The sequence below is a fragment of the Lineus longissimus genome, chromosome 5, assembly GCF_910592395.1.
Source record: "Lineus longissimus chromosome 5, tnLinLong1.2, whole genome shotgun sequence".
Taxonomy (NCBI): domain Eukaryota; kingdom Metazoa; phylum Nemertea; class Pilidiophora; order Heteronemertea; family Lineidae; genus Lineus; species Lineus longissimus.
This window is the reverse complement of record NC_088312.1, coordinates 11,449,332-11,469,837: the sequence shown is the minus strand read 5'-3', so window position 1 is coordinate 11,469,837 and position 20,506 is coordinate 11,449,332. Positions and strand designations below refer to the sequence as shown.

The window sequence follows — 20,506 nt, the reverse complement described above, 5'->3', positions numbered from 1 at the left end:
AAGCTCATCTACATCAGACATACGGTCGTCGACCACAGGTTGTAACTTTGTCCCAGTTGCACTACCAGAGCAAGATTCGTTCTCTAGAGATTAATCACGTTGGGTCTCCATGCAAAGGTATTAGGGCCAACTTTGAAGTACAATGTAGTTTGAAGACACCTATGCATAAACAGTCACAACTCGTGAAGATTTTTGAAATGCCGCTAGATTTTTTCCAAAGTTCTGGCAGTTCTGCCTATTCAGTCTATTTAATTTCTTCTGCACCTCCAATCCTGTTATGTTATGCCACAGTAAAATAAAGCCCAAAAAAAGAAATTGCACTCGCACAATTTAACAATATTTATTCCAATAACTAAATATACAAACAATGCACACCCTTTTGTAATTGGACACAAGTTGGGGGACTTTAGCTACACTTGCATGTACTGGGCTTGAAAATAAGCAACACAGACCTCCCATTTCTATTCATTTTCTACCCGTCTATAGCTTTTGCATCTTCTTTTAGAAGTAGGCCATTGTGACAACAGACTGGAAGCTAGGACCTCCCTTAGATAAAACCACTAAGCAGTAACGGTAGTGCTTCTTGACAAAAACAGCTTGCACTTGATTTGGGTTTGTAGGAGACTTGTTACCTCTTCCTGAAATTGACAGGACGGATCAGTGACAACTGGAACTGTCAAGAAAAAAATATTCCCACGGTCTGAGCCAAACGGGCTGCAAGGTTAATAAACAACCTTGTACCCAGCATCAAAAAATGAAAATTGCAGGTGTAATGTATCAAGAAATTTTTTACTTTTTCCTACTTAGGAACAAGGTTTCCATTAACCCTTTCATCCCGTTTGGCTCTGACCGCGGGAATATTTTATTTTTGCAAAATTTCTGCCTTATGAAATGGATATACCCATTTTCTCTCAAAACAAGCCCCCTCTGTTTGGAGTTGTTGCCTAGCAATTGTCCTTCAAAAGTACTTTTTTCACATCTTTGGAGCACAGAAGCAAATGGAAGAATTTCCTGGTTCTATTAAAAGGAGGAGGATGCTGCGTCACTCAATACAGCATTTCTTGACAGACAGTATAGTATAGAGACCACCCGCCAAGGCCCAATGTACCGCACGCTACATGAGGACAGAGTCTTTCAAATTGCGTAATTGGCTTGGATCAACGCGTGACCCAAGTGAGCTACGTTTCGGAACGGGCGGTGGCGTTGACTGTTGAAACCGTAGGGCCTACATTCCCTAGTTGCTGGACTCTTTATTTGAAAGACTCTGGCAAGGAGTAGGTTTCAGGGTAAAACTCGGTCCACGTCACGGTACGTGAATAGGTCGTACCTTTAAAATGATGAGAAGTTGCGAATCAACGCCCTGTGGAGATGTCCTTCGACCAGCTAGTGCTAATCCGGTCACGGTTTCCTGGTCACCATGCCTCGGGCAATTAGCCGGCGAAGCACCCAGTGGCTCCGTCAGGGGAACATGGTCAACTTCAGCCTGTAGTCAAACCGGTACGCACAATTATCTTAGTTTAGTGTGGGGGACATATTTTGCTTCTCGTCGGGGTGATAGGCAAACAGTAGGGCCTACCACTGTATACAATGCACACACCATTTTTTGTTTCGTAATTTTGGTCAGTAATTTCAGGCCAGTCTGATTGTCACCAGTTCTGAGGGCAGTTATCTGATAGTTATTACTCTCTCGTGTCATTTGTAGATAAGCGTTGCTTGTTTCACAACACGTTCAGTGACGTGGACTGGAGACCATCTCATTTAGGGGATGACCTTTACAACAATGAGTTGGCCCATATGCTAAGACAATCTGTATCAAACAAAGAGAATTTGATATCCACAGCGTCTGGTTTTAACTGCCAAACAGCTCCAGCACACCCACCAGCCATCGTCTCACACAAACGACAGTAGATGCCACCATGAGCGAGAGAGACGGACTAGATTTTCATCAGTCACAGACTTCGGGGGGGGGGGGGGGGAAGTGGGGCCTATCCCTAATTAACAAGGCTTAATATAGGCTGCCTTCCTTGTACCCTTTGATAAAATATAAATGCAGTAAATGATCTTTCGACACATGAATTAATAACGTAGAAATTTTTAATCACTCATGCCTTTATTCAAGTCTTAACCATGTTAACAGGGAATATGTAGTGTGATACAGAACACGTTATAAATCATCTTGTGATTAGCTTGGGGTGCCACTATCCCTACTCAAAAAGGCGGCCTTCCTTGTACCCTTTGATAAATTATAGATTCAGTAAATGATCTTTCACCATCTAAATTAATAACATAGGAATTTTTAATCAATCAAGCCTTTATTCAAGTCTTAACCATGTTAACAGGGAATATGTAGTTTGACACAGAGCACATTATTACTCATCTTGGGATGCCACTATCCCTACCCAAAAAGGTGGCCTACCTTGTACCCTTTGATAAAATATAGATGCAGTAAATGATCTTTCAACATCTAAATTAATAACATAGGAATGTTTAATCAATCAAGCCTTTATTCAAGTCTTAACCATGTTAACAGGGAATATGTAGTGAGATACAGAGCACGTTATTAATCATCTTGGGGTGCCACTATCCCTACTCAAAAAGGCGGCCTTACTTGTACACTTTGATAAAATATAGATGCAGTAAATGATCTTTCCACATCTAAATTAATAACATAGGAATGTTTAATCAATCAAGCCTTTATTCAAGTCTTAACCATGTTAACAGGGAATATGTAGTGAGATACAGAGCACGTTATTAATCATCTTGGGGTGCCACTATCCCTACTCAAAAAGGGGGCCTTACTTGTACACTTTGATAAAATATAGATGCAGTAAATGATCTTTCAACATCTAAATTAATAACATAGGAATTTTTAATCAATCAAGCCTTTATTCAAGTCTTAACCATGTTAACAGGGAATATGTAGTGCGATACAGAGCACGTTATTAATCATCTTGGGATGCCACTATCCCTACTCAAAAAGGTGGCCTTCCTTGTACCCTTTGATAAAATATAGATGCAGTATGATCTTTCAACATCTAAATTAATAACATAGGAATTTTTAATCACTCATCATGCCCTTATTCAAGTCTTAACCATGTTAACAGTGTGATACAGAACACGTTATTAATCGTATTGGGGTGCCACTATCCCTACTCAAAAGGGCGGCCTTCCTTGTACCCTTTGATAAAATATAGATGCAGTAAATGATCTTTAAACATCTAAATTAATAACATAGGAATTTTTAATCAATCAAGCCTTTATTCAAGTCTTAACCATGTTAACAGGGAATATGTGGTGCAATACAGAGCACGTTTCAATAGCCCCACAATTGACTGACAAACACAGCTTCACTGACAGCATAAAAGAATCTGCTTTTAACAATTTTAACTATGTGACTTCATGGTTTCTGACCCACAGCTATTGCATCAGTTAAAGATTGCAGCATGAACTACATGCACTTGAAAATAAGAGCTAAATAGTCTGGCAATCAACTCCAAAACAATGCCTTACTACCAACACACAAGAGCCTGCTTTTAACAATTCCAAGTTCTTAACACTGTGACTTCATGGCATCTAACCTGGAAAACTGCTTCAAACAAATTATACACTCGCATGGTTTTTTTTCCTGTGTGAATTCTCATATGAATGTGGAGATTTCCTTTCTTGGCAAAAGCATCGCAACACTTAAAGGGGCAATGGCCTGTGTGCGTTCACATCTGGACTGCGAAGTTCAAACGGTGAGCAGAGATGGCGCCACAGATTGGCCTTCAGTTCTGTAAGTCGGGAAATTTCTGCATGCGTTTTAATTTTCAAAAATATCACTCAAATGATGATACAATATTCCAACAGTTAGCAAAATTTTGCCACCGATACTGTTAGTAAATCGTTTTCTTTCCACCTTGAATAAATCTTCACGCGTTATGTTTAAGTGTTATCTCCTGAATAAATCTACATGTTACGTTTGAGTGTAATCACCTGAATAAATCTTCACACGTTATGTTTAAGTGTAATCTCCTGAATAAATCTACATGTTATGTTTAAGTGTAATCACCTGAATAAATCTTCATATGTTATGTTTAAGTGTAATCACCCGACAAAGCAACAAATAGTGTAAGTGAATGGTTTCTCGTCGGTCTGGATACCTTCTCTCAGTTCGTAAATTCCATTTTGAGGCAAAACTTTTTCACATTTGGTGAACCACTTTGTGTACTTTAAGTATATTCGGCCAGGCAAAACATTTTCCACAAATATTACAACTGAATGGCTTCTCTCCTGTATGAATACGCATGTGAACTTGTAGATTTCCTTTAGAGGTGAAACTTTTTTCACATTCGTTGCATTTAAATGGTCTTTCTCCTGTATGAGTCCTGAGATGAACGTCGCGGTTCCGGTGACTACTTGAGACGGTCCCACATTGTTGACATTTGTAGAGCGATCGTCTCGATCCTTCAAAAAACACCGATGTGTGTGCTTCTCTGTTGGGCATTCTTTTCTGTAAAGACAAAATTTGTATTTTAACCACCTAATGCCATAAGACGTATATACACGCGAACTCCTATGCCGCAAGACGTATATATACGTCAGCCATCCACAGGATTGTTCCATGTAAAATCCTGTACTAAAACCCCTATTCAAACAATCGTGGGGAATCCCCAGCGTAAACTGAAACTGAGGCGGCTTCGTTCTGCACAAAAACACCAACTGGCAGCACTTGATCGATGGCCGCTGCAAAAACGAAAAATGTTGTTTTCCTGCAATTAATTCCGGCAGAGCGGTAAGGTAAGAAAAATTTTATTGCGGCATTAAGTGGTTGAGCACCAAGCAGAATCAGTTTGAAGTCATAAAATTACAAATATGTGACCCGCTCTACCAAAACTAGGCGCTTGTCGCATCTGAACTTGACAAGTTGATACGGACTTGTTGTTCATTTCCCTATTGTAGACCTTTTGTGAAATGTGACCAAATCAGTTTGTAATAGATTTCACAAAAGGTCTACTATAGGGAAATGAATAACAAGTCCGTATCAACCTGTCGAGTTCAGATGCGACAAGCGCCTAGTTTTGGTAGAGCGAGTCACATATGTGGACCTTCGATCAGTAATATATCAAAATCCTAAACCTAAGTTTTTCTTTCTTCAAAAGCAGTCTATCGGTACAATCTGAAATCACATCTTTTGGAATATTTTGTCAGTAGATTTACACATCTCTCCCTCGACACAAGGCAGCATAAAACACATACTAAAGTTCGAAGGCACTATTGTGATTCTCATTCACTACCAGCTTCATCAAGGCAGGCTGGGCGGAACAGTTGAGATTTCAATCATGTGTGTCGCCACTGCCTGTGTGCCTTCTTCATATGATTCCTCATGTTACTCTGGTCAGCAACTCCAAGCTGACATACCCCACACACAAACGGCTTTGCACCAGTATGCATAGTCATGTGAGCTCGTAGATTTCCATAAGTTGTAATTGCCTTTGTGCATACATTGCACACATATGTGACACGTTCTAGCAAAACCAGTCGCATGTCGCACATAAGATGAGCCTATATGACACCTGGAGATAATAGAAGAAATTGATGTCGTCAGATTTCACAAAAGGCAGACAATAGTGAAATGAACAAACGGTCCGTCTCAACCTGTCAAGCTCAGAGCGACATGCGACTGGTTTTGCTGGAATGGGTCACATATGGTCTTTCTCCTGTATGAATACGCATGTGAACAGTGAACATCAACATGCCCTTTTTGCGAAAATATTTTCCAACAAATTTGGCATTGAAATGGACGTGGTGCCCGGTGGTCAAATCTTCCCAGGTTCCGTCCTCTTCCGTTCTGTTCATCAAATCCACGTTTGCACTGTCAAAAATTAATAAAAGCTCTTAGGCTGGGTTCACATAGAACTATACTATTCGGGTATTCGGTGCACGTTTTGCCAGGGCACGCGGGTACCTGAAATCGAACAAGGAAATTTCACAATACCGGGTCACATAAGAGGGCACTATTCGAAAAGGTTGTATACCTGTGTATAGTATAGTATAGTATAGTGGGAATCGTGCGCGTTCGATTTTCGTGCAGCGTATACCACACTGTTCAGAAGTGATAAGAGGACTTGGTAAGAACATGCATTTTAATGTTATCTATCACAATTATTAAACGATTTTTTGCATACTATAGGATAAGTTAGAAACAATAGTACTCATTTTTACTCATTTTATTGCAATTTCTAAGTACATGCCTTCATTACATGTTTTATTACTAATCAACTAAATGATTCTTTTAATTAACATCTGGATGATCCATGAGGTTTTTAAATGTCCTGTGGTACTCCCCCAACGGAGGTATCATCTTAAAGTGCTGCCGCACCCATTCTGTTCTTTCTTTCTTTGGTCTTTGTGCCTGGTCAGCTTCATCCTCGGCTAAGAGGAGAAGAGCCAAATCTTCTTCGTCTGAACTGTCCATCTGATCGGCGCCAAAAGACCGAATACCGCACGCATGCTACCCTATGTGACTCGCCGTGCCCGTATAGCGTATAGCAAATACCGAATAGCGTATATCGAATAGCGTATACCGAATACCGTATAGTTCTATGTGAACCCAGCCTTATGGGCAGAGACATGTATCTGACACATAGTCCGTACTGAACTGTGAAGCTGTGGTAAATACATGACTGTGATGGGTGAAAGTGGATTTATTCTTCAATCTTTGGTGGATTCTTAATCTACAGAGCCAGGCCATAACAGGGATATACTTTTTGATAATTAATTGAAGGAAATATTGTGTCAGTGGGCAGTTTAGGACTTGTATTCTTATTGGCCCATATCAGTCCGCGAGTGACGATTTGATGGCAATCCTGTACACAAATCAATTTTTCTCAGGCAATCGGTATTGGAATGTTTTGAATTTTTACTATTATTTTGATAAAAGCCTCTTCATAACACATATAAAATTTGGTGGGAATTAAAGCACCCTTGGTGTACTTTTTTCACCAACCTATGTTCATTAAAATGTACACAGAATGTACACGCTGGCTAATAGAGGTCTCTGGCCTTATACATACCACATGAGGCAGTGTGCTTTTGTACTTGACCGTTTCACTACAAGATTTTTGTGATGGAAAAAGACTCCCATTCCAGTCCTTTGGCCCAACAATGTTCTGTTCATCACGGCCTACTGCTGCCCATGTACCTTCTGCATATGTTTCCTCAAATTTCCCTGGTGGGCAAATCCAAGGAGACAGAACTGACAAATGAATGGCTTCGCACCAGTATGCGTATTCAGATGACTGCGTAAATTTCCATTCGTTGTGAACGCTTTTGTGCAATATTCGCATTGAAATGGTCTTTCTCCTGTGTGAATACGAATGTGAACTTCCAAATGTTTTTTTAACGAAAACCTATTCCCACAGATTAGGCACTGATATCGACCCGTTGCCCAATGACCAAATCTTCTGCGGTACAGTCCCCTTCGGCTCGGTGGGGTAGATGCTGGGTATCGCTGGAAAAACAAAAAAACAGACGTACTAAGATTTTTAGATGTCAATTCAAATTTGTCCACACAAAAAAAGGAAAGGAAATAAATAATACCAATCAAATGTCCAATTTCAATATGTCCGAGTAGAACTTTCATCACTCTCTAAAATTTAAAACAAAGACAACCAACATTTACATCATATCATCATATCATTACCGGCGTCATAACCCTATTGGATTTTTGCCGGAGGTATGGAGTCCACAATAGGCTACTGTCCACCTATGTAGGATCTTTTACTTGCCCTGGCATAGACACTCAGTTACAAGGGACCACGGCTTTTAGTCTCATCCGACAGACCCTCGAGTATTTCATACGTTAATGTACGTGTTGTGAAGAGCCAGGAATTTTAGTTCCTTGAAAGCCACGCCGGTTCATCCAGAAATACAATCCTGGGTTCTCCCCGGGATCGAACCCGGGCCCTATTGCGTGGTAGCCAGCAGTGTTAACCACTAGGCTATGAGGCTACAACACAAAATAATTTAACAACGAGTTGCTCATGTCTAATGTATACTTTAAAATTTTGAAATTAAACATAATACAGCCCCTGTAGTCTTTATAAAAGCTGTCTAGCCAGTTAACCTCAACTACACTTGTGTTTCTTTAAGCTACTCCTGTTTGAAAAACGTTGGTCACAAACATAACAGCAATATGGTTTCTCTCCTGTATGGACTCGCATATGCTCCCTCATGCCATCTTTCCTCGCAAACAATATCCCACAATATGGACACAAACACCACACTTCTTTAGCTTGATCTCCAACTTTAATTTCAACTCCTTGTTACCGATACATTTATGATTATTCAAAACGCTCCTAAAGGTGAAATGTTCGTTGCACTTTTTACAAGCGTATGGTTTCCCTCCAGTGTGTAAGCAATGATGTTCTTTCAAACTGTCCTTCCTCATGTAAGACCTTTTACAAGTCTCACATTTGTAAGGATGCGTTGTCGAGAGCGTGTTTCCTCATATGTGTATTGAATTCTTCGCGTTGTTTAAATGTCTTCGTACCATCGTGACATTGGTAGGACTGGTCATCGGGTTTAGTGTCTTCCCAACCTTGGTCAAGCACATAGTTGACTAGGTACAACGGTAAAGAGACATGAAGAGAACAAGGCTAAGGCCAAAAAAAGTTAATGTTATGATTCTGGTTTTTCGCCCATGTCAATTCAAACCCTGCATGACTGCATCCATTTTCAGTTGACAATGAAACCAGAAACATAACATTAACTTTTTTTGCCCAAGTCTCATGTTTTTAAAAATAATTATTTTTATTCATGAATACGCTACACCAAGGCAGGGAAGTTGCATACATCGTCTTTTTTGGCACATTTTCCCGGGGCCAGGTTCTTCTCTAAAAAAATCGAATGGACCTACAACAAATTTTCAAATATTCGACATCCACCGGACTGGCACACAAAGGCTCCTTATCACGGTGCAAATCAGCAGGCCAAAGACAATCCATGTCACTGGGACTTTCCATATTGGGTAAATCACTTGTTGCTTGTCGAATCCTCTCAAGGCAACATCATAACATAAACTGTTTTGACATCCCATGGACTTTCCAATTTGTTCGAAAAACAAATGGCTTGTGAGAAAACTGGTGAATAAACTGACACTAATTTCTGAATATTTTATTCACTTTTTATTGCAAATGATTGGAAAAATATATATGCATTTACTGTACAAACATGTACATGTAGCATGATATTACAACAATCTGCCATCCTTTAGGTTGGAGCCCAATGGCAGTTCTTTTCAAATGTTTGGTGATGAACACACAACCTCACAGCCAAGTAGATTATTTCCAGGAGAATCGAGTAACGACATAGGGTCGAACACGGGGGGGGGGGGGGGGGGGGGGTGCTTACTCCATGACATAAGACAGGGGAGAAATCACGTCAAAATTAGCAACCCAGGTCAAATCACAGCGGTGACGAACGACGCGGTCGGCCTGGGAGTCCTAGCAACACACATGAGCCACATAAACTTCCAGTAAGTGATATGACACAAACAATTGAATCTCCACTGTGCACTGGTCCATAAGAAGAAGTGTCTTTATTTTCTATGCGCTAGTTACGTTTCAAAATGAACAACTTGATGCACGCTCAAATTTCCAATCTGAGCGAAACCACGCCCACAAGTTTTACACACGAATGGCTTTTCTCCTGTATGAATACGAAGATGACGGGTCAGGCAAGATTTCTGACGAAATGCCTTGGGACAAATTGAACATCGAAATGACTTATCGTCTGAATGAGTCTGCATGTGCCACCTCAATTTATGCTGATTAACCTGTATCCCACAAATTGGACACTTTCTTTTGCGATCATCCTCCATGACCGAGCCTTGTCTCTTGTTCTTCAATATGAACTGAAAGAACAAGAGGAAAGCTGGTTTTAGTGTTCATTTATACTCAGGGTTTTACGGGAGAAACGCCATTTATGTTTTCTGTGTAACATAGTACATGTAGTAAGCTTACATTTACATTCTGAAGAAGAAAAAAGGAAATAAATAAATGTAGATGTAGGTTGGACTGAGTACCTAGTATGACGAGGATTGTACAATAGACAGAATTCGTCAGCCTCAAGGTTGTCCTTTACTTGAAAGGTACAGTCTGTTCATGGTGTCTCTGCAACAAAACTTAAAACTACATGCACATATATGTAGTATTTTATGTTATTAGTCCAATTTCAGTTTATTTTACTGAAGTGGGGGAAAGTTTCTTGAACACTTGTTTCTTTACACAGCATCTGGGAATTCCAGCAGTTCCCTGTGAACATTAAAGGTATGTAGTCTAATAGCGTCTCGACGATGAAACTTTTTCTCACAGAAACTGCATTTGAATGGCTTTTCTCCTGTATGAAGTCTAACGTGCCGGTGCAACGAGTTACTCTGAGAAAACGCTGCGCTGCAAAGATGGCACGCATATGGTTTCTCTCCTGTGTGAATCCTCATATGTCGAACCAAAGAAGGAGCTGAGCTCACCGAAAGATGACACACATTGCAACGAAATGATTCCGAGGATAAACTTGGAACTTTTTCGATCCTTGTACGCATGGACTGCAAGATGAAGAAGAGGACCAAGATTAGGATTTTTTGCAGCAATTACAACAATAAACTTGGTTCTCTTCTTCAAGATGACCTCCTGAAATTCGAAACATCTCAGCTCAGAAAGAGGACTGGGCATCTGGGATTGGCACCTGCATCCTGAATAATCCAGGGAAAACTTGAACTCATCACGTAGCTGGTAGGACTAGCCCAGGCAGTCTGGTACTTGATGAACAGCAGCCTAAAGATAAGAGCAGATGTGGTGCCAATGGACCACCGCCTTCTTTCCTTTTCGACGTTGTGTGGCTTATTTTATTTCAGAACATTCCTATTTGGCATCAGGTGTCCAACTGGCAGCATGAACGTTAGCCACGTGAAGTCTTATAGTATCCTTCCTATTAAACCTCTTGTGGCAGATATTGCACACATATGGCTTCTCTCCAGTGTGGCCAGTTTCGTGACGTTTCAGATGTGATATCCAACGGAAGACCTTCGGACAGAAATGGCACTTGTATGCACAAGTAGCCCTCGATGGGAAATGGCCAGTTCCGAACTTGCTGACAGGATCAGCCAACTGCAAAATAGGAAAGAATTTTCACATCTCTTGTAGGATGGATCCTGGTATCAGTCCTACTCCTAGCAAGTCCTTGGAATAGGAGTTCTCTGTGCACTCTCTCCGTGTCCTTTCTCGAGAAGGTCTTTCCATTAAGATTGCTCGAAGATGTTTTAAAAAGAGGCTTTAAGGTCAAAATTCTCAACATTCTCTACCAACATTCTATCAATAGGCCCCATCCTGTATGAGAGAAATTGGATGGCTTCTCACCAATTCATCACACATCTGATGCCTCCCTCATTTCTTTGTTGTATCCTTTGGAAGTCTCAGCTCAGACATAATTTGGAAGCACTTCTGTATGTTACTAAATATGCACACACAGGCATTTTATTTTGCCGATTTCTTTGTAATTCACCAAAACAGAATTGTGAATTATGAAACCTAAATGGAAAATTGCTTGTAAGCATGTACCTTATCACTTTTTTGTACATGTCTTTCCTTACATGTAGCTGAGAGACTAGCAGTATCAGCAGGACTCTTACCTACTTATACTAACCAACATGTACACTGTACTTGTATATGGAGTATGAGATGGCATGGAGGTGCTATGAGAATGAGGGCAAATGCCTCTGACAACTGAAAGTACGTCAAGTGCAAACTTGGCCTTTCCAATGAAAAAATATGAATGTGACAAGGGCAAATGCTTATATTGTATCTGAAGGGATAAAATAATAGCGATTAAGTTAAATGCTCCTACATGTACGCCACGGACACCTAGGAATTTGGATCTTTAGTAAGCATGCAGCCATTTCATACTCGATATGAATCAGATATCTAGATTCCCCGAGGCAAACAGCTCACTAGAAGCATGTGTTAATCGCAAATTGAGGAACTGGGAACCCATACAACCTCGGAAAAATCTCAGCACGATACTTTAAAAACATGTTTTTTAAAATTCTCCCAACTTGGTCTTGGTCACTCTGCTTTTTAACTTTTTGCCTCATGAACCCAGACAACTAACTCTGAAACAATACGCAGAACTGATTCCTACCTTTCCATCAGATGCTTCTTGCATCCCCTCCATAAATGACATGCCTCTCGGCGGCGACATCCCAGTACTTGGAATAGGCCCCGATTCTGGGACCTGCATTTCTTGATTGCTGTCACTCATTTCTAAACCTGGCATCCCCCTCAAGTCGTTCATTTCCGAACTGACCATCATACCACCGCTGGATTTGTCAATAGAACTTTTGTCGTCTTCAGCATGTGAAATACTCAATGGGAAGAAAATGTCACTGGCTGAGATATCACCGATGTCAAACTTGTCAGTTTCTTTATGAGATCTATTGGGCACTGAAGAACGTGACGGTGAATTTGACCGTTGAATGCATGATGAGGATACTGAAGGGGATATCACAGGCCAAACTGATTTTGTTGGCTTTATAGTCACAGACGTAGAGCTTTGAGCATTTGAAAACTGTCTCGATAAATTCGATAAAGTTTGGCTCTCGGAATGTGAAGGTTGCGAGTCCTGTTCCAATGGTTGTCTGGATTGGGCCTCAGCAACCGAAATTATATTGGAGAGACCAAAGTCTGGCTGTTCGACAGAGAGATCAAGGGTTGGAGGGGAGTCTGGAATTTCTATCACATTGCTGGTAGACATGGAATGTTTCTGAAAAAGAAGAGACAATTCAATAAGTTTCTTTACATGTACAGGTACACACTTTTTTAAAGGGGTTGACAGGTAGTCATAACATGTATACATGCAGCAAGGCCGGCAGATTGTCCCTAGTTGGTTTTGTAGAGGAAGAAAATCATACTCATTTTAACCTCTTGAATCCCGGTGACCCACCAGTCGGTCATTTTGAAATAATGTTTTTTTCCAACCAACGACATGTCGGTCTCAGTGATATTTTTATTCCCTTGAGCTGGGACTTTAGTTTATTGCTTGTTTTAGCGCGTTTGATGTACAGTAGGGTCAGTTAGAGCATGCCTGGGTAGATGGCGCCTCGGTACCGGACTTTGGCGGTTGTATGCGGGCACTATACATCGTGAAAGTCAGACCCAATTTCGCAACCACGTGATCACCCTGGAATCCCGGGATTTTCAAGTTTTGGGATTCAAGAGGTTAAAGACTTAACTCAATACATGCACCTTTCAATCCAAATGGTGACTACCTTTTTTGAAACAAATGCTTCACATTGAATCTGAAAGCCACTTAAAAAGTACAGGTATATTCAGAACAGGTCGTGAGTGTGTCTTTTAAGAATTTTCTCTTCTTTGATTTTACTCAATGATAGAACGGGATCACACATGACAATACTGATGGTGATACTTACTGATTTATCCCTCAGACTTCTCTTTGTGCGTTCATGAGATTGTTGTTCCAATTCAAATTTCAGTTTCTCCAATTCATACTGCTGCTTGAGTTCGGCATTTTCTTTCATCAACTGATTCTGTAATTTTTCCAATAAGTTGTCCTTTATTTGAATTTGTTCTTGTTTTATAGTCAGATCAGATTTTAAACGTTCTAAATCGCCTTTATTACGCACAATTTCTGATTGCCTGTCTAAAAGATCACATCTGGCTTTATCTAAAAGTTCCATATTACAAGACAAGTCTGACTGCACACTTCGCAACATCTGTTCTTTCATAAGGAGTTCAGATTGCGACTTATTCAGCTGTCTTTCCTTCGTTTGAATCTCGTCTTGTAATCTGGATATCTCGTCGTTTCCAGCTTCGACCATCGGTTTCATTTCCTCCAATTGTCTTTTACGTACATCAATCTCCCGTTCAGCAATTTCAACAGCGTTCTCCTTCACTGTCAGCTCTGCTTGATATTTTGTAATAAAGCTAAACAAGTCAGACCAGGCTTTGGTCAGAACAGCTCCTTTGCTGTGCAGCTCCATCTGCATATTTTCGAATGGGTTGCTCTCTTCTTCTTGAGACTCTGGCATTGACATTGTAGTACAATTTGTACTGTCCTTCATCTTATATCAGCAACTCGTCATATGAAAAGATCCTGCAAGTGAACAAAATAGTTATATTATCATGAATTAGAACACATAGCATACAAAGCAGAGGCCAAGTGGCATAAAAGCATTCATAGGGATTTAAGGCAAAAAGTGCTAATTAGCTTAAGGGAATGGGAATGATTAATCTGGTTTACCGTCCACCTCCCGCATGGGTTGAGAGCGTACTTCAAATTTTTTCAGTATTTTTGAAAAAGCTATTTATTTTATTGTTGCCATTATTCATTAATTTTTTATTCCAACAATCTTTCCAATGATTCATCTTTACCTAAACCGATTGAAAAACACAATAAAAACTTGATAGGGTAGTGTCTTCACCATAAGGCCCCATAAAAATAATTGTTAGTTAAATATCATCCCCGCCCGCATCACTTTTTCCACCCGCATCAAAAATTATTAAATTTTTTAATTTCCAATTTCAATCACTAAATTCGCGCCTTCAGCAGGTTAGAATTGTTTCATTACATATTTATTTCCGTTTTTGATAAAATTCCCTTTCCAATGACACCAAGCATGTCCACTTTGGTTTATTCTATCAGCTGTTATTCACTTTTAAATGAGGAAACTTGCCCCAGTGTAGATGCCGGCGGGCGGCATGACAAACAGATGACAATTGATTTGGCGCAAAAAACGCTACACTCATCAAATACATGTTGTATTGCAACAGTGTACTGCATGCCAAAACACCATTGACACATCAGAATTTTCGGCATAACAAATAATATCACGGTAATTTCAGATCTCATAAAGTGAACTATTCAGAGGAGATTCAAGGAGATTCATTTGTTGAAAGATTTTTTTGTCTTCAATCCCCAAATTCGCGCCTTTTTTTAGAAAACGTGCTCTCCCGATGCTAAATGTATCAGCGCGCCTCTCACGGTACTTCATTGAACTTAAACTGTGCACAAAGGGAAGTCTTGCGCATTGCGCTTCTTGATTCTTTGAATGTGCGATTAGCAAGAAGACGTTGCATTGCGCAAGAAACCTGTCAAAATGCCATTCGTGTTCATTCCATGACCTGTTGCAGTTCAGAAAAAATAAAAATAGAAACCGCCCTCCCTCGTCACTTTCTTTGGAAAAAGGATGATAAACTAAGAAACTTTTTTATGGGGCCTAATAACGACATTTTTTGAATCCCTCATGTTGATGACTGACCCGATTTCCATTTACTGGAAATTGCCAGATCAAGTGTTTTGACCAGTAAATCAGGCTGTTAACCGATAATGAATAATGAAAAAACGAAAAAAAGTCTCTCGGACGGTAAACCCAATTAATCATTCCCATGGCCTAATTACAAGAAATTAAAAAATTCCACACCTTGGGGTATTATAGGTGTGGAATTTTTAAATTTCTTGTAATTAACATTTTTTAAATTTCTTGTAATTAAAAAATTCCCCACCTTGCCCGGATATTATAGGTGCGGAATTTTTTAATTTCTCGTAAATACCACTTTTTGCCTCAAATCCCTGTGAAAGCTTTAGCAGCAGCTGTATTACAGCAACACAATGTATTGTAGTAGTATAGCCAAAAGGCCTACACTGCTACAGTGCACTCAGTGTACGTAATACAGTGTACACATTGTCACAGGAGTAAAAACAGAGCTTTTTCGTCTATAATATCATCATAATTCTCAAAAGAATATTACCAGAATAGATCCCGGCAACAAGGAGATAGATATGCACCCACTTTTCAGTGATATTTCAATAAAGGCAACGCATCAGCAGTTGATGATATGGCAGGCCATCTTTCTTTCATGTAAATTGAAATGAGACCTGCATGGGTTATGGGAAATGACAGTGGTGATGGATTTTTAAAGGGGATGAAAGGTCGTTTGGAAAGGGCCAGTGAGCCAGTGACAGGTTAGAAAGAAACACTTGGACTTAACGAGGCATCTAGCACCCTCTTTTCTACATTGTTCAGGGCTGTATTAAGCAGGGTAGAGGGGGCAACTGCCCTAGACGTCTCCAAAAAACATGTTTTTCATAGTATAGTTTCAGCCACTTTATGGAGCCAGAGGGTGTCCTTGATGACCAACTGCCCGCAGTATTGAATATGGCCTATTCAGTGTAGCTGTGACAAGGGGCAGCTGACCTTATATTTATTTTTAAAAACTCACATCCAGAATGTAACCGAAGACGAGGACCAGATGCTCACAACCATGGGCATTGGGGGACAATGTCACAACCAGATAGACCTGATGTGTATAACCCTAGTGACGAAGTCACCACCAGAATGTGCACAAGACGATCAGTACGAAACATACACCTACAGGGCCAATGTCACAACCAGAATGTACCCCATACATCCACAGGGACAGTCACAACCATGTAACCAACACCACTGAACAAATATGAAAGATAAAACACACTTGATTGGAAAGTTTAAATATTTATTATGTTCACCACTTGGTATTTAGAAAACAACAGATATAATGAAGAAATTTACAACTCTCATGACTAACGGTATGCTATGACTATACCCTGGAATTCATACATGTACAGGATTCAAAGAAACATGGGGAACATTGAATTTACATACTGTTTTCACGCTCACACCAAAATCTTTTGTCAAATTTGGACATCATGCTTCCCAACATCCTGAATCCTCCAACATGTCTGAACTTATCAATATCTACAGTATAACATATACAAACTGCATTAGTGATAGAATCAGCTGAAATAATCATTCATACGGATCATGATTTCAAAAGATGGAGAAGCAAGTTTTTCCTTCTTAGTGAGACCATATCCATTATTTACAATAATTTCCTTCTGGGCTCTCAAAAACAATACCAAAGAAAGAGAAATTTGCACTGAAGATGTAAAGGCTTACACTGCTCCATACTCCCACTCTATTCAGTGAGTGAGGCGGTCTTTAACAATTTACCTTTTGATCTTTTTGTACACATACATGTTATTACAACAACTTCTAAAACAATATGATCATTTGTAATGACTTCAATCAGACAAAACTGAAACTTTCTTAGTTCACAGTTTTAGTTAGCAACACAAAGTAAACCAATGTTATTGTGAAATCGGTGATGAAATTACAATGAGACTCAAAAATATCATGAGAATGGAGTAATTTTTAATCAATAATACTCATACATACAAGTAAAATCAGTAACTTATAACCAATGGGCACTCATAAACATGATCAGCCTTCTTAAGGGAGACTATAAGCAGGAGCAGAGGGGCTAATGTGGCAATCTTCAGGTGACTGATATACACAGTAAGGGTCCTGGGTCATGTCAGATTCAGCATTAAATGTATTCCTCGTACAAGCGTGAATCATTTCGACGTACTGTGAGATGTGAGAGACCCCTACTGGCGACTTCATATAACTTTATCTTGCCTGCCTAGCTGCTGCCTATATTGTCCCTTTAACAATAGGATATCTCATGATATCGTCTTCCGATGTTCTCTGACATAATGCAACTTCAAAGGTTGTTTATGAGCAAATCTTTTTTGACAAATAGTACAAGCAAATGGTTTCTCTCCTGTATGAATACGCATGTGGGAGACAAGGTTCCCTCGAGTCGAGCAAGATTTGTCACAAGAACTGCACTTAAATGGTTTTTCTCCAGAATGCACGCGCATATGAATTTCAAAATGAGATCGAGAACTAGATATCTTTCCACAAACCTGACATTTAAAGCGATAGCTATGACCAACTGGCATCTGATCTGTCTCTGCTGCAAAACACTGAAAATAGCAAAATGGAAAATGAGAAATGAGTGTCATGTAAAAGTACTTCACTACAAAGTCCAGTAGCACTCACTTGTGATGCATGCACCTGAAATAAGGGTTAGAACATAGATGAATTAAGCAGTTACAAAATACAGAAAAAAAGAAAGTGAAAAATGCAGAGTACCACGACAAGAGAGAATGTACAATGGTAGGGAGCCATCCATTTAGTACATACACACTGAAGGGGGGGGTCTAGGAATTTTGGGGAAAATGCGTACACATGTACATTTAGTCCAAAATGTGCATACAGGGGAGGGGGGGTCTCAAAATTACAAGTTTGATGAGTACATACTTTATGGATTGCCCTCAATGAGGCCTTTATGTATATAAACATCATCCATCCATTAATCGTGGGTCAGGAAAACAGAAATGCAGTCATACTTTATGCTGTAGTAGGGTTTTCATGCATGCATGCTGCTTTGCTGAAATTTAGTACCGGTACATGTATATATAAATTTCAAATTCAATTTTACTAATTTTTAACGAATGGCCTTTAAGCAACCGGCCCCTTGTACAGTATGATACACTGAGAAACAAGAATTTCGAATGACTCTGAATGAGACCTCATTGGAAATGCACATTTTTCTCATGCCTTTTCACCTCCCGTTTGTCAGCAAATCCTTTTCCGCAAATTTTACAAGAAAATGGTTTCTCTCCTGTATGATTCCTCACATGTATCACTAAATTGTACTTTTGAACAAAACTTTTCCCACAAATTTCACATATAAATGGCCGGACCTGAGAATGCGTCAACATATGCCGAACAAAGTTACTTCTATCCGCGATGCACTTCTCACAAATTTCACATTTATAAGGTTTTGCCTTGTCATGTACAGCTATTTTATGCTTCTTACGTTGAGCGTTTTTCAGGAAACTTTTGCCACAAACATCACAGGTGTATTGTTTCTCTAACGTCCCGCTGTGGATATAGTACACATGCTTCTTCAAGGCCCCTTTGGCATAATAACGGTTCCCGCAAATTTCACAACAGTAAGGCTTCTCCCCAGTATGTATCGGCATGTGAGCTTTCAGCGTGCTCGGCACAGTGAAGACCTTGTCGCAAAATTTACACGGGAACATTTTTCGTTGTTCTAAAGCAGCCGCATCTGTTGATGGATGGCACTGTAAGACATGCTTTCTCAAATCGTCTTTGTACTTGAAACATTCACCACATTCATTACACGCATGAGGCCTCTCTCCCGTGTGAAGTCTCATGTGACGTTTCAAAGTAATACTGTAACTATAATGCTTTCCACAAATATCACATTCATATGGCTTGCTGTTACTTTTTGTGCGGACTATGGGCTGCGTTCCTTTGTCCGGCTTGCTCCAATCTTTTAGTTTCCAGTCCCACTGCCCTTCTCCACCAACACTCTGCAAAATATAGACAAACAATTTTAAAGAACAGAGGTAAAACAACTACCGGTACGTGATGTAGCCTCAGCTGATGCATGGAATGAACAGGGAAGAGTTTCTCCATAACATCGTTAATCCATTTCTTGATATTAGAATTTTTAAATAACCCCATCTGCACTCAGACATTTTGCTCTGCTGCCTGAAATGAAAGTTATTCAATAGATTGCTTTTATCTACAAAACAATGATCAAAATCTATCAATCTTACTAGACTTCTGAGAGCAATCAAATTATTCACTTCTTCACAGGCCACTACAAATGTACTTCGATTGCATGGAGCCAAGCAAATGCAAAACCTAGCCAATGTGTGCAAGGAATGAGCAAGATTCAAGAGATCTACCAAGAATCCACGAAAATGGAAACAAAAAGACCGACTGCAATCGGATGACCACCGTTGGTACAACCAATACTAATTCAAGAGAAATAAAGAGCTTCCTTTCAAACAAAAATGCACTTCTTTTTCTAATGTCTTTTCTCATGCTTTTTCATGACTCGCCTGTCCGCAAATGTTCTCCCACAAATTTTACAAGCAAATGGTTTCTCTCCTGTATGCACCCTCATATGGACTCCTAAATAGAACTTTTGACTGAAACTTTTCCCACAGACTTCACACTGATGTGGTCGAACCCCCGAGTGGGTCAACTTATGCCGCAAGGCGTTACTTTTATCAGCAAAACATCGGCCACAGACATCACATTCGTATGGCTTTTCCTTGCGATGTACAGCAGTTTTATGCGTCTCAAAGTTATCTCTCCTATCGAAGATCTTCCCACAATCACATACGAAATTCTTCTCCCCAGAATGAGCCGACTTGACATGCTCTCTCAAAGCACGCTTCGTTGAAAACCGATCTCCACACGTTTCAAATTGACAACTGTATGGATTTTCTCCAGCATGGCAGACAATGTGGGCTTTCAGGGCACTTGGAGCTATGAAGACCTTGTTGCACAGTTCACATTCAAAGTTCTTCCCTAAATACTTAGTAGCCACAGCAACTGTGGATGAATGGCAACGTAAGGTGTGCAGTTTCAATTCACCCCGAAACTCAAATACTTCATCACATTTGCTACAAAAGTGTCGCTTCTCTTTTGCATGAACTTTCATGTGATTTTTCAGGATACTCTTCAGGCAGAAACACTGTCCACAAACATCACAACCAAACATCTTGTCTTTAGGTTGGCTTC

General features: G+C 40.0%; 2 protein-coding genes across 10 annotated transcripts; both read right to left on the bottom strand.

Annotated features, from left to right (window-relative positions):
- Window positions 1-2,112: 2,112 nt before the first annotated feature.
- On the bottom strand, window positions 2,113-17,890 carry LOC135487874 (zinc finger protein 227-like). Of its 9 annotated transcripts, XR_010446897.1 has the most exons (5): window positions 15,804-15,897; window positions 13,466-14,148; window positions 12,178-12,798; window positions 4,052-4,492; window positions 2,113-4,014 (listed from the first exon to the last, which is right to left on the bottom strand). XR_010446897.1 is itself a non-coding variant. In XM_064772053.1 (4 exons), the coding sequence occupies exons 2-4, from the start codon at window positions 14,114-14,116 to the stop codon at window positions 4,184-4,186; spliced, it is 1,581 nt and encodes a 526-aa protein (XP_064628123.1). In that variant the 5' UTR covers window positions 14,117-14,148; window positions 15,804-15,897; the 3' UTR covers window positions 2,113-4,183. The 9 variants fall into 9 exon arrangements, 8 of the variants coding, with proteins under 8 accessions (XP_064628123.1, XP_064628120.1, XP_064628119.1 ...); XM_064772053.1 differs by having other exon boundaries at window positions 2,113-4,492; XM_064772050.1 differs by lacking the exons at window positions 2,113-4,014; window positions 4,052-4,492; window positions 15,804-15,897 and adding exons at window positions 6,080-7,492; window positions 17,803-17,890.
- Window positions 17,891-18,364: 474 nt separating this feature from the next.
- LOC135487796 (zinc finger protein 728-like) lies at window positions 18,365-20,486 on the bottom strand. The gene is made up of 2 exons (XM_064771878.1): window positions 19,950-20,486; window positions 18,365-19,326 (listed from the first exon to the last, which is right to left on the bottom strand). Exons 1-2 carry the CDS (start codon window positions 20,484-20,486, stop codon window positions 18,472-18,474), a joined length of 1,392 nt encoding a protein of 463 aa, XP_064627948.1. The 3' UTR covers window positions 18,365-18,471.
- Between the last annotated feature and the right edge of the window lie 20 nt (window positions 20,487-20,506).

Coding starts and splice junctions, on each gene's coding strand:
- LOC135487796 (XM_064771878.1), bottom strand. CDS start 20,486: ATGTTTGGTTGTGATGTTTGTGGACAGTGTTTCTGCCTGAAGAGTATC. Junction 19,327..19,949: donor ATAAGTTGACCCACTCGGGG/GTTCGACCACAT, acceptor ACGTACCGGTAG/TTGTTTTACCTCTGTTCTTT.
- LOC135487874 (XM_064772050.1), bottom strand. CDS start 14,116: ATGAAGGACAGTACAAATTGTACTACAATGTCAATGCCAGAGTCTCAA. Junction 12,799..13,465: donor GAAGTCTGAGGGATAAATCA/GTAAGTATCACC, acceptor CTTCTTTTTCAG/AAACATTCCATGTCTACCAG. Junction 7,493..12,177: donor AAGAAGCATCTGATGGAAAG/GTAGGAATCAGT, acceptor TTGTTTTTCCAG/CGATACCCAGCATCTACCCC.